General features: G+C 39.3%; 1 protein-coding gene across 1 annotated transcript; it reads left to right on the top strand.

Annotated features, from left to right (window-relative positions):
* Positions 1-7,476: 7,476 nt before the first annotated feature.
* On the top strand, positions 7,477-12,672 carry si:ch211-261a10.5 (potassium channel subfamily K member 13). The gene is made up of 2 exons (XM_025007729.2): positions 7,477-7,717; positions 11,700-12,672. Exons 1-2 carry the CDS (start codon positions 7,477-7,479, stop codon positions 12,533-12,535), a joined length of 1,077 nt encoding a protein of 358 aa, XP_024863497.2. The 3' UTR covers positions 12,536-12,672.
* Positions 12,673-14,035: the final 1,363 nt, after the last annotated feature.

The following is a 14,035-nucleotide window of genomic DNA, read 5'->3' as shown; positions in this document are numbered from 1 at the left end:
TTTGTCTTCAGTGAAACAAGTATTTAAATGACATTAGATGTAATACAGAAAAAAAATGTCTTAAATCTCCCAAACAAAGCACAAAATAGTAAAAAAAAAAGAAGTAAAGTAAAGGTATGGTTTTTCTTCTGGCTTGGTTGCAAATAAAAGTCCCCCAAATGTGCTCATTTGAACAAGAATAAGCTCTTGTTGTGCCTGATTTTAAAAACATGAACAGGAGGTTTCCTGTGAGAATCATCAAGATAAACCTGATAACCAACAGGATGTAGAGTAAAGCAGATAAAATACTTGGCTGGTTTTAGTGCTCTCAACACTTCACTGAGGAGAAAATAATGGGCTCCCCTGAAACAAAGACAAATGGCTCTATCTAGTGGTCAAAATAAGGAACTACTTGTTTCTGTCGGCTCCTCAGGTGTAGTCTCACAGATTTAATCTAAAAGAAAATCAAACAGAAATGTCAACAGCACTGAAAACAACTCTGTTGTGAAAAAAATAAATTAAAAAAAGATACCTTGTCACTATGTTGACTTTGTGTCAACAGCTGAGGAGGAAAAACTAATGTAAAACCGGTTCCAGTAATAAACATCCAAATAACAAATTCTCTTGGATTTCTTTTTAAATTTAATTAAAGAAGAAAATCAGATTTCAAATTGAAATAGATCAAAACCTCAAGAGAATAAAGTGAAAACTTACAGAAGGAATGCTTGGCAAGTTCAAATTTAAGAAATGTTACCTTTATTTTCTGTACCTGCTTTATTAAGATACTGGTTTATGTCACTCATTTCACCTTGTGACTTCTTGTTTTTGTCTGCACAGTCTGTCAGCCACAGTTCCTCTTCAATAATAGGTTTGCATCAGTTATGGGAACAAAGCAAGTTCAGATTTCATTTATTTATGGTAACTGTTAATGGCCCATGCTTATAATGCACCTTTTTATAACCTTCTTGAGTTCTGCAAAGTGCTTTACATTCACTAATTCACACACATGTTACCACCTCCTTACAGGTAAAACTGGGTCCAGGAATCGTTTCAGGAGTTGATATAGTGAATGCAAGACTACATTTGGGCCTTTCTGACCTCTTGAACAATCCCAGTTCTCGACCAAAGCAACCGAAGATTGTCTGAGGATTAGGAAAGACTCGCAGCTCAAGACAGCAGGTCCAAATGCCACAGGCTTACATTGTCAAAAATAAATTTAATCACGGATCTCCATCATGGGTCCATTTTCTGCACGCACCTGTTTAGTCCTGTTCCTGGTTGTGAGGGGTCTCACACACACACACACACACACACACACACACACACACACACACACACACAGGAGTAATTTAGAAGCCTTTATTAACCCAACGTGCAGCTTTTTAGACTGTGGGAGAATATTTCAAAGCAAGTGATCTGGCATTTGGACTCTTTGTTACTGATTCATTTGTAAAAAAATAAAATAAAACAGAGAAAAAAAGATGAAATATTGATGCAACCTTTTAAATGTGAATGTATGTTAGTTTTCCAGATTTACTCATTTGTTTCACACAAACATCCTGCTTGGACGCATCCAAAAACTGTCAGATGTGGGCTTTCTCAAGTGCTTCTTTAACTGGAAATGAACGGGAACCTGGCGCTGTATGCTCTCACATGGAGCTCTGGACCACCACATTGAGTCCATCATTCATTTTGAATGTCTTTAATTGTTGCTTTATTATTATGATTGAATTAAACTGGGAAAAGGTGGAATGCTCCACCTCTTTGGCTCACGCAGAGGAGTTCAGGTATCTGGGAGTCTTTTTCATAAGCGATGGGGAGATGGATTGTCGATTATCCACAGTAATGAGGGCGTTGCTTCTGTCTGTTGTGGTGAAGAAAGATTTGGGTTGAAAGGCAAAGTTCTTGATTTCTTTAGTCTGTCTACACTCCAACCCTCACCTGCGGTTATGACGTTTATATCATGACCAAAAGAACGAGATCTTGGATGCAAGCGTCTGAAATGAGCTTCCTTTGTAGGGTGGCCGGGCTCAGCCTCAGAGATCAGGTGAGGAGCTCCGTCATCCAGGGGGGAGCTTGGAGTAGAGCCGCTGCTCCTTCGCATCGAAAGGAGCCAGCTGAGGTGGTTTAGGCAGCTGATCCTCCTGGACGCCTCCCTTTGGAGGTTTTACGGGCACGTCACACTGAGAGGAGACCACGGGGCAGACCTGGAACTTGCTGGAGGAGTTACATATCCAGTCTGGTCTGGGAATGTCCTGGGATTCATCAGGAGGAGCTTGAGAGTGTCGCTGTAGCCCCCGGTAGAAGATAAATGGATGGATGGATGAATTGTAATGAGACACAAACAGCAACAAATATCAAATCTGGTCCAGCAGCTGAGAAGTGAGTGTGTGGCTGTACAAAAGAAACAAGCTAACCGCTAAGTGACGGTCCTATAATTACAACAAAACTTTACGTTCAAATAAAGTTTACAATCAGCACAAGGTCAACCTCACACTTTTTTTTAACCTACTTCAAATGCAGAAAGATGTCATAATGTCACTTCTTTTTCATTCCAAAGAGCTGACTTTTCCAAATGACCGCATCGATGAACCAGAGAGAGCATAGATATATTAAGCTCTGACTTTGTGTTGCATGACTTGAGTTTGTGGTATTAAATAAATAACTGTCAATATAAACAATGCCCTCAGTGATGTTACTGAAATTGCACGTGCGTCATTTCTGTTAAGTTCCCCTTCAAGTCCCTGCCAAATATTTCCTGTTTGCAGCCGCCAATTTCATCAGACAAAGATTATAACTCCCATATGTGGCCTCCCCACCCGGTTTTGGCGTGAAATAAAGTGTTCCCCAAAACATGCAGGATTTTCCCATATCACGTTCAGGACTTTCCCCAAATGATGTCACTGTTGCTGCACACCAGCTGCACACATACAACTACAGTTAAAAAAAAAGAAAAAAAAAAAACTTTCTAGGAGCTGCTGCATAGTCAAAGTTTGTATTTCTCTCCCTCTTAGGACATCCATTTATTAACATCAAACCATTTTTAACCTAAATCAGTTCACTTTCTAGCATTTTAATTCATTCTGCACATTGCCTGGGTAACAGAAGGTGAACATTGCCTGGGTAACAGAAGGTGAACGTCTCCTGGGTAACAAAGGTTGAACATCGCCACGGTAACAGAAGGTGAATGTCGCCACGGTAACAGAAGGTGAACATCAGTCAGTCAATTTTATTTCTGTAGCACTTTTCACAGACGCAATCATCACAAAGTGCTTCACAGAGAAAAAAAGCAAACAAATTAAGTAAAAGCCTGTCTGAATAAAAATGTCTTTAGATGTTTCTTAAAAGAGTCTGTGCAGCTTAGGGACACTGGGAGAACGTTCCAAAGCCTCGGAGCCCCCGCCTGAAAAGTTCAGCCTCCAGGAGTGTTGAAACAGGTTTGAGGTACCACCAACAGCATCTCACTTGAAGACCTCAGAGTCATGGAGGGAGATAGAGACTCCAAAAGGTCCTATATGTAATTGGGAGCCTAAACTTGAACTGCCCTATAGGTTAAAACCAAAAATTTTAAATTACTCCTGAAGTGCATAAGGAGCCAGTGCAAAGAGGCAGGAACAGGAGTTATGTGAGCTCTTCTGCTGGTCTTAGAATTTTTTCATCAGGGGTAAAAATAAGACTTTCAGTCTTGTTTGCATTTAACTATACATAGACAGCCAAAGTCTGAATTGAGTTTGAATGAACTTTATTTAAAAAAGGGACAATTTACAACTCAAACATAAATGTCACCCTTTGATGCTCTGTACCAGATTAGAGCAAAAGCTAATTCAGATCTGCAGTCGCTTGACAAGTTACAAAAATGGACATGCAATGCAATGATAAAATAGACAGAAAATATAACACTATAAGTTGCTTTCTAACCACAATACACAAACACACATGTACAGACACTGGCACACACACACAGTCACACAGTTAATGAGGTTTGATGTTTGATTTACAACAAACAGCTGCTGAGTTCAGACACTTTGTAGATGCCAAAGGTTTGAAAGGAACAATACAACTGCATGTGACCAACATATAGGTGATATGACGCATTGTGACAGCGTCATAGGATATCCCCTAAAGGAAATACACTAAAAGGAGGATCGGGTCCAAAACTGAACCTTGACGTACCCCACAAGACAATGGTGTGGTCCTGTTGGCATCATCAGGATTGCTTGGAAACTTGCAGACTAAGAAAAAAACAAACAAACAAAACATGCGCCTGCAAGAGATTACCATCAAAACCACAAATTAATACGATGAACTGATGACGTAGCTTGTCAAACTGCTAACATGGGCTTGATTTAACTTGTCAATGTGTTTGTAGCCCATAGTTATTACCACATTTATTTGATGTAGTGAGTGAAGTCATTTGTACATTATGGAACAATATTTGGTGATTTATTCTCAGTTTTTTTTTCTTTTTACAGTTATAGTCAGCAGATTTATCACATCGCCCTGTCGGCAGGGATCAGAACTGCAGGCAGCTCCAGCAGAGTCTCACTGGGGTGGGAATACTTCTGCCCCGTGGACACATCCTGCTGGTTTTAGCTCATTGATGCGACCACTACTAACACTAGACTTCACATGATTATTATTTAATATGCAGGAATGGCTGCAGCAAAACCTGCTGTGTCCAACAGTGGAGATTTTCAGCGTAAAAATAATTTGTGAGACTAAAGTTAGAAGATAAATTATCAGCCAGCATCACAGAGCAGACGTGAACTGACCACAGAAAACTAAAGACTGAGAGGACTTAAAAAAACTTTTAAAAGTAATGGTAGGGGCTTTACGATGCACTCTTTGCATCGTAATAAATAAAAAGGTAGTGCAGGCAAAGAAACAACGCTTTAGGAAAATGTGGAAATTCTTCACCTTAGGGTACATTTAAATGTCATTAATTTGCCCTTTTGCATTGTAAGAAATGAAAGGAAAATATGTGCAAATAACTGCAGGAGTTTCAGTGTGGTGCAGTTATTCCAGTTTTAAAAAAGAGAAGGACTCTCTTTTCGCTGCAGCTTTGTTTTTGAGCTCCGAGCTCCTCCCTTGTTCTCTCACAGAAGGTGTTGTCGGTCCGATGGATGAAGCTAAACTAACGGCTTGTTCGCGATAACTGCTTATGAATAAGGATAATAACGATCCTCTGGTAAGAGATAAAAACACACTGTTCATATGAGGGAAATTGATTTTATTTAATGGGAAATGTTTGGTAGTTTTTTCTTTATCAGAGGAAAAACTTCTCTGGAGAACTCTGCTGTAAAGATGAAATCTACAGCACAAACAAATGAATCCGCTGCATCAAACAGGTGATGGAACAAGCTGGTCTGTGTGATGCTGACAAGATGCATTTATAATGTTTGGATTGTCTGTCAACAGATGTTTTCCACAGCCAAACAGGGAGGCAGAACTGAGTGAGAAAAGTTAAAAAACCCAGACAGGAGTGGTGAGGAGCATGCCTGTGCAGTCTGAGAAAAGGCAGACAGTCCCATTGCTCCATGGAGCCAGTCTGTCCTATTTTCCATGACATCTCAGCTGAGAAATCCAGTTTCTGTTCCAAAAATTGTTTCTGTCTGAGTTTGCAGCTCTCAAAAAGTCAAAAGTTTCCTCAACAAGTAGTCCGCTCCCTCCTTCTCAAGCCTGTAAATTACTGAGCAGACTGTTGGCCACTATTTGAAGATTCAAAATAGAAAGAAAATATATAAATTTCCACTTAGAATCACTCTAAATTGGTGCTTAGGACACATAACACGACTGAAAATAAATTGTGACATAGCCATGACCTTCCTGCAGATGATGTGCAGTCTTTTCTGTTGGAATTTAGACACAAAATTTATTAAATTATGTCTTAAATTGATTGCAATTTGCAAAGTTTGCTTACCTTTCCCATATATTCTGCCAGAAAACTACGCCAACAGCGGTTCAAAGTGTGTTTCATACGGCGACTCGACTAATTTGAGAAAACTTGTTTTGGACTTGTTCAAAATTCCTGCAACATGAGAGTTTGGTCCTTCGACTCATGCTAGGAAACTCAGAACCCTCAAATAGCTGGAGACATTTTTGGAAACGTCCTCATAAGTGAGACAGAGTTCAGTCCTGTTGCAGTTTCAGAGCTTTCCATTAATTTCATGGCAGTTGAACGTTTGTTGTTGCGTGAATCTGAGATCTGATAACACTGACACACATCTTTTAATGTAGCACAGCTGTAAACAGCTGCAGCTGCACCGAACCAGACGTACACAGTAGCACTGGAAATATGTTATCTTTGATATTGTTGAAACAGTGGAGGCCCAAACTGCAGAGGCACGTATATAGGTGGCAACAAATTAATCGTTAAATCAGACAAGGATGTGTTATTTAAGTGTTCCCTTTATTTTTTTGAGCAGTGTAAAATCACTGCCAGCCTTCTCAGCGCTTGCCCTAAACAGAACCACCGTACGTCAGACTGACAATTCCCAGAACCCTGCATCACAAGCCTTTCATTCCTGAATCCTGTTCAAGTATTCTGGGATAAGGTGTTGCCCTAAATCACAGACAACCTGCCAGAGCAAGTTTACAACAATGTTTGCTGAGAAAGAGGGCTAGACTAGACGGCCAGAACTGACTGTCAGTAAATGGTATGAAAGATGACTAACATAGCAAACAGGAAGAGAAAGTTCAGTAAAAGGAATATATTTTCTCCTGCAGAAAGTGCTCTTAAATTTTTTCCCCCAGTGTTTTATTTGGCTCCTGGTAAATCACACGTGTGCATGCCAAAGAATGGAAACACTAAAAAATGCCAGACATGCTCCACTCCCTTAGGAAGAAATCAGAGACAAACCCAAATATTTTTAATACCATTGAGGATTAGACTACTTGCAAGGAATAATAAAAGGTTAAGTAATTCCTTTTTTTTTTTTTTTTACTTTTTTAGCTTTTGCCAATTGAACCAAAAGGACCAGTTTAATTGTCCAGAGGCTAAACAGGAATGCTGTTTTTTTTTTGGAAGGTCAAGCCAAGTATTTAAAATCATATTTTAGCTTCCTTTTTCCATAAAAAGAAAACAGATTTAAAAACATCTTACCAAGTGGAGGTGTTTGTACTCGGAGGTATTACTTGCATGTTACTGTGCACATGCTAGCTAAAAGGAGTCCATATGTCTGGAGCTCATAAAAGGACAATAAAGATGGATTATTTAACTTTTGATAAGCAGCAAACAAATAGATCATTAAAGCTTTTGTTCCAGCCTGCAGACTTAGAAGCAATGATTACCGACTCTCAGCAGGGCAAACCGTTGTTTTGTAAGTACAGTTAGTTTAACACTTATTGCTGTTTAGCTTTGAAACAAAGAAGTTCATCTTTCTGCAGCTTTCACAAATGATAGCAAGAAAAGATTCCTCGTGGTGCTGCTCGTCTTTGACCCCAAGCAGAGAAACTGCTCGTTTCTGTCTGCTTGGTGCGCTCGTCGCTCTTTACATGATGGCTGGTGCTGCTGTGTTTTCCTGCTTGGAGAGGCCTCAGGAGCTGAAGGCTCACCAGCTCTGGAAAATGAGACTAAGGACCTTCAGTGAGGAGCATAACATTAGCGAGGAAGAGCTGAAATCTCTGTTGCATCACTATGACGAGGCCAGGACTGCAGGTGTGCACTCAGAAAGAGGCAGAGCTCTGTGGGATTTCCCTGGTGCTTTTTACTTTGTGGGAACGGTAGTCTCCACCATTGGTAAGTCAGTTAAAAAATGCCAAATACAGATATACATAATGCAATTATTTCAATGTTAATATAATTTTTTTATACAGTTACAAGATATTTTAGTTATATTTGTTCCATAAAAATGACCTTGACGGAACTCAGTTTTAACATGGGCATGAAAAGACTTGTAAAGTTGCACAAAGTTTCCAAAAAAAAGGACTCATGGAAAATTTGACAGAAAACTGGGCGTTGGATACAGCGTTGCTAGTTGAACAACAGTTATCATATTTGTTTGATAATTCAGCACTCTGTGCACTTATTAATGAAAAACAAATCTCATAATTTGACCACTTCAGTGCATGGCTACATTAATTTATTACATTAGAATACAATGTGCATGTATAACATGCTAGATTGTTTATATTACATCTCATGTGTTGTTTATGGACTGTTCAGCAGAGGCCACACAAGTGGAGGCTGTGTTCTGCAGGGGGTGCATTTTTTAACCATTTTGTTTGATTATTTACAGGTAAAAATATTTTATAGTCTATAATATACGCTGTGTATAATAACGTGCTATTGAAGGAGACAATTCTGAGCCACTTTAGAATGCAAATTGAGTCTGTACCATAATCTTTGTCAAAAATTCTTTAATTTTAAGCCCCTGATTCGATACTTAAACATTTCCCATCTGGCAGCACTGGCTGCCATGTAGGATATAAAAAGCACAATTACAGATGTTGATTATGTTGGACCTTTCAGAATAAAACATTTGTATGTAACAACATACATAAAGGAAAAAATCCTGGTGCATATATTTATCTGTTAGTTGTTTTGTTTTTTTACAAGAAGCAGGGTGAACTGACAGGCCCACTGGGGCCGGGACCAAAGCGGCTGTTTTAAAACAACTCTTATCTCAAAGTAATATAGTGGTTCATGCAAACGCTGTTTTATCAACCTTTACAGCGCCGTCAGTTTTGTATTACCTCCAAAGGGGATTAAAGCCACAACGACACCAAAATGTTTTCCCCAGAATTCTGTCAGGTGGGCTGAGTGAGGCGAACTCGAATGCAGGCAGACAAGGAGAAACTTCCTATGAGCGGCTTGGGACTATAACTTTGTAACTTCAACAATGTCAAAGTAAAAGTAAGGGATAGATATCTGATGAAGACAATATTAATAGCTAGTAAGAAAGCTATTACGAGGAAATGGGGAAAGGAGGACCACCCTAGTCATGAACAATGGATTGAGATAATAGAAGAAATCTACATCATGGCTACATGACTACAACAAGGACAGATGAAAGAAAAGTGGACACAATGGACAATATTCAGAAAAAAAGACAGCGGCAACAATAGAGAAAGAACTTGGCAAACTGGATGGGACAAAAGTCCAACAGAAGAACAAATCTCAAACAAAAGTTTTTGTTTGTTTTCTTTTATGTTATGTAAAGTTGAATGGGTACTGTACGTGTACACTATATATGTAAACAAAGTTGAAAAATGACAATAAAAAGTTAAATGATATATAAAAACAAAAACAAAAAGCTGACGAGGCAGCAAAACAAAAACTAAACACAAACCATAAACTAAATAAATAAATAATCAAAGGCAAACATGAGGTGACCAAGACAGCGAGAGAAACACAACAATGGACCAGCAAGTGAGTGGGGGAAATGACCAGGTTTTAAAAGCAGAGGGTCATTAGGGGAAGTGGGCACAGGTGAGTGATTACAATTAGGAGCAGGTGGACATGGGTGTGGCAGGTAAACAAGTGATGAAGAGGACAAGTGAATAATGACATGAAACAAAGACTGAACAAAACCTAGACTAAACATAAAGGCAACTAAATAACAAAATAAAAGAAACAATAAACCCAAATACAAAAGAAAAGAACAACCCAAATCCTGACAATAAAGAAGCTTTACCCCTTTATAAAAATAGATAGCTTTTTATAAACATATTAGACGTTGATGTAAAAGTAATTAAAGAGCTCATGAACTATGAAACACACAGAGAGTACTTTGTTTTAGGGTTATAACAGCTGCAGACGACGTTTTAGGTTGTTAAAATAATGTAGATCAGTTCATCATGTCCACAACAAGACAGGGCACATCAGTCGCTAATCATTACTGTGCCATAACACACATGCACACACACACTATTTATTATGTGCATGAACCCAACAATGGAAAACAATCAGAGTACCTACGGGAAGAACCTTTGGCAGGACCAGGAGAATATGCACGCACCACACACCCCAGACTTGAACGGCGACATTCTTTTGTTTGTTTATTTATTAAAGTGTGAATTGTTGTCTGTCCAAAGACACTTATCTTTCCAGCTGTACAAACACTTATGCACACACACACGTGGTTTGCTGCTCTCACTTCAAAATAAAAACAAAAACACAGCCTAAAAAAATTTTTTGGAACAAACGTGTGAAAGTAAGGAAGGAAGGAAGGAAAAGAAGCAGAGACCTCCGGCTGGGTACAAAAGAAGGCACTGTGAGTCATGTGAAGGGTTTTGGGAAAATTTATCTTTAACGCTGTCTTTTGTGTAAAAACATCCCAGGTATGTCATTACGCCATAAGATAATTACTGCCAGTGGGATTAAAAGTTCCTGTGAAGGAAACTAATCTGGACTTGGATCAGCCTGACCCTCCGGTTCCACATTGACAGAATTTTCAAAGACAGTAAAGAGAACACAGAGGCATGACGGCTGAATATCAGGGCATGGTTGTCTTTTGTAATTTTAATTTTAGCATAAAGGTCCATTTAAACATGATTACATAGCCCATCTAATGTAGATGAAACTGTTGTTTAACCTGTGTGTGTGTGTGTGTGTGTGGTGGTTCATTTGATGTGTCTGTTTTGGCCCTTAGCGACATGACCTAATGCTGACCCTGAAGAAGACAAAGCGACACATAAAGCTGCTCTAAATCAAGACAGACATGTTTTTAATTCAAAATAAAGCCTCTTATCTTAATCAATCCACCTATATTGGCCACGAAGACATGATCTGAGTTACTTTGCACAAAATAACAGGCTGAGACTTTTTCTTTTTCTTTTATTCCATGTAGGTTTCACTCTGAACTCTCTAAAAGTACAACAAACCCTACAGTACAGCTCCAAACTGAGGCAGAACATCCAGAGTGCTTTAAAGCAGACGAAGCATATGTTCCTATAGGCCTTCTGTGTGTGACGCCCCGAAGAGTCAACATCTGATGTAATTTTATTGTCATGACAACAAGCTTATCATAGCAGCAGCAGGAAACCCATTAAAGACACAAGAAACCGACAATAATGTCAATAGTTGCCGAAATACATTACACTAGTCACACTGTAACCAAATAAGATTCATCGTCTTTACATGAATATTTCCTAAAATCAGTCTTAGATAGGTCATACTGATGAGTTCATTCAAAAGTGCTGCTGTGACCAAGCGGAAATAATAATCCTGGATCCGGTTAATTCTGAAAACTACATTACAAAATCTACAAAAAATAAAAGCTATAGAAACCGTGAACCTCTCATCAAGCTGGCCATTAAAATGAATGACATCATAAGAAAGAGAGCTGTCATTCCACTAAATCATAGGCAGTCTCAGAGAGGATAGCGTGGGTGAAACAACAGGAAGATTACGCTAAATGATTCATCCCCCCCCCCACCATCACACACACACACACACACAAACAGAAAATCTTCATATATTTTTTTGTATTCCCAGAAGGGGATCAGGAACCTTTCCGTTCAACCTGGTCATACAGGGAAGGAAGGAGGTGGAAGCGACAACCTCCGCTATTAGGCTAGAGGCTTTGGACACATGACAAAAAATGTCATGGAAAAAAAAAAACCAAGACACTAAAGAAAAATGAGAAAAATTAAAGGCCTATTGCCTCATAATAGAAGACTTTACACCTTTTCTTATTCTTTAAACTTTTTAAAGAATATTGTGTGAGTGTTTTTGGTATTTGCTGACTGTTTATGACAACCGGATGTGTTTCTGGCAGGATTCGGAGTCACAGCACCGTCCACTGGAGCGGGGAAGGTTCTGCTGGTGTTCTACGGGTCGTTGGGCTGCTCGGCTGCAATACTCTTCTTTAATCTCTTCCTGGAGAGGCTCATAACATCCATCAGCCTCTTCATGTTCTGGTGCCACACAAGGAAAAGCGGACCAGAGGACAAAAACAGCGAAAGAGACAGCAGCGACGAACGGAAACCATCGGTTTACCAAATTACACTCCTTCTTCTTCTTGTGGTTTTGGTCGTTGCGTGCAGCGCCGCCTCCCTGTATTCCCCAATGGAGGGATGGACTTACCTGGAGTCCCTCTACTTCTGCTTTGTAGCGTTCAGTACTGTGGGCTTTGGGGACTTTGTAAGCAGTCAGAAGGAGCACCATGAGGACATCCGGGCCTACCAGATGTCCAATTGTCTCCTGATGCTTCTGGGAGTTTGCTGCACTTACTCCCTGTTTAATGCCATCTCTGTGATCATCAACAAGGGGCTCAGCTGGATCCTGATCAAAGTGAATTGGGTGTTTACTAGTATCAAACCCAACACACCCCATATTAGACCATTATTCAACCTCTGCTTTTCGGACTCTGAGTCACAAACATGTTGCTGTGAAAATGACTCTTTGATGGAACCGAAACGGGAAACGTCTGCTCTTTCAAACCAGAGCACATTGGACTGCTCCTGTGTTTCTCACAGGAGGTCCTTTTGTAATGAGGTGAAAGTAGAAACTATTTGCTACAATGACAAAATACTTTCAGTTGAACAAGAGCAAGATAATTATTTATATAAAAACAATGTCAGTGTGAAACCGCTGCCTGCTTGGCTGAATTAAGGCATTTCTCAGACCCTCTAGGATTTCGCGATGTTGCGATTGCAACTATTAACGCAAAATCAAGCAAACCCCGCAAAATCGCAACTTTTTGCAACTTTGCCCAATATTTATTGTTTCTAAAGTGATTTGCCACTGTTTCTGCGGTCTAATGTCTTCTTTGTGGGTTTGTCAATGTTTGCTGGGAATTATCTTACAAAACTAGTAAGTATTTTTGGTTTATATATTAAAAGTTATGGTTTTTTATTGATTTTAGTTAAAAAAAAATCGCAACTTTTCATCGCTACTTTTAGGAAAATGCTTCGCGAAATCAGGCATTTTAGCCCGCAACAATCACAAAAAATGCCTGCGAAATCCTGGAGGGACTGATTTCTGAAGTAACTGTCAAACTGAAACACTGCAAGTTCTCCAATGTTTCTCTAGATATTTTACATTTAACATGTAGTTAATGTTATTTATTTTTAATGAAAAAGCTTTAAGATGTGTAATACTTTGTGTTTTCCGGCCTTCATTTATACTGAAACAAAGATTTTATTGAATTTCTAATACATAGATAAGTAAAATAAATAACAACAGTCATAGGCCAAAACCCAAACTAGTGTTTTACTTTCGTAAAGCTATCACATGTAAATTGCAAGCAAAAAAAAAGTGATGCTCTACTATGTCACAAACCTTCATAAAGAGCATCTCTTGGCGTGGTGAATTTCAGGATCCTATGTTAACGGAATCTCAGGCAGGCTTCCCAGGATTTTGTGTTTTTGCTCCATTTTTTGCTCCATCATTCACCATCACCATTTGCTCCGCCTCAGCATCATACTCACAAAGCAAATAGACAAACACATCCACACAAGACCAAGGAAATGAGAAATAGGGTTAGGGTTAGATGGGGAGGCTAAGAAAGTCCTTTGAAGTGTTGTGGAAAAAATATAATTTCCAGGCACTGTCAGATGAAATCACTCAAACACAACACACAGAGAGCCTTAAAGACAATTAATAATTAACATCAGAGTCCCAGCTCTGAACCGGAAGCTCCGAAACAAAGCTCTATCTCCAGAGTCCACACAGGCGTTTATGTTGCAAATGTTGGAAGGCGAGGAGGTGCCAAGGGAAACAAGGTCTGCCTGGTTCCCATGAAGAGAAACAGGGTTATTTGGTGAAAACTCAGGCCGTGGAATTCAGACATAACATAGTCAGATGTTGTCTCATGAAACCCCTTGCCACCATAGAAGCAATTACATTCAGCCTTGATTGTTATCTTCTGGATGTTAAACACTGTCTTCTAAAAGGCTCTATTGTCACAAGTTTTTATCGTCTGTTTCTTCTGCTGAGACACAAATACCACCAACTGTGTGTGGCAAACAGCAGAATCAGATGCTTTTTTTCCATGGCAGTCATTTATATAAGTATGGTAAATGATGATTTCCTCTAAATGCATGCACAAGACCTCAATCAAATATGAGTCAACTGCACCAGGGCCAAGAGAAGCTGTTTGGTTGACATTAA

This window comes from Kryptolebias marmoratus, linkage group LG2, assembly GCF_001649575.2.
Source record: "Kryptolebias marmoratus isolate JLee-2015 linkage group LG2, ASM164957v2, whole genome shotgun sequence".
Lineage (NCBI taxonomy): Eukaryota > Metazoa > Chordata > Actinopteri > Cyprinodontiformes > Rivulidae > Kryptolebias > Kryptolebias marmoratus.
This window is presented reverse-complemented; position numbering and strand designations above follow the sequence as displayed.

Excerpts from the sequence above, each read along its gene's own strand:
- si:ch211-261a10.5 (XM_025007729.2), top strand. The coding sequence starts at position 7,477 with ATGGCTGGTGCTGCTGTGTTTTCCTGCTTGGAGAGGCCTCAGGAGCTG. Across the intron at positions 7,718-11,699 it reads AACGGTAGTCTCCACCATTG|GATTCGGAGTCACAGCACCG; the intron begins GTAAGTCAGTTA and ends TGTTTCTGGCAG.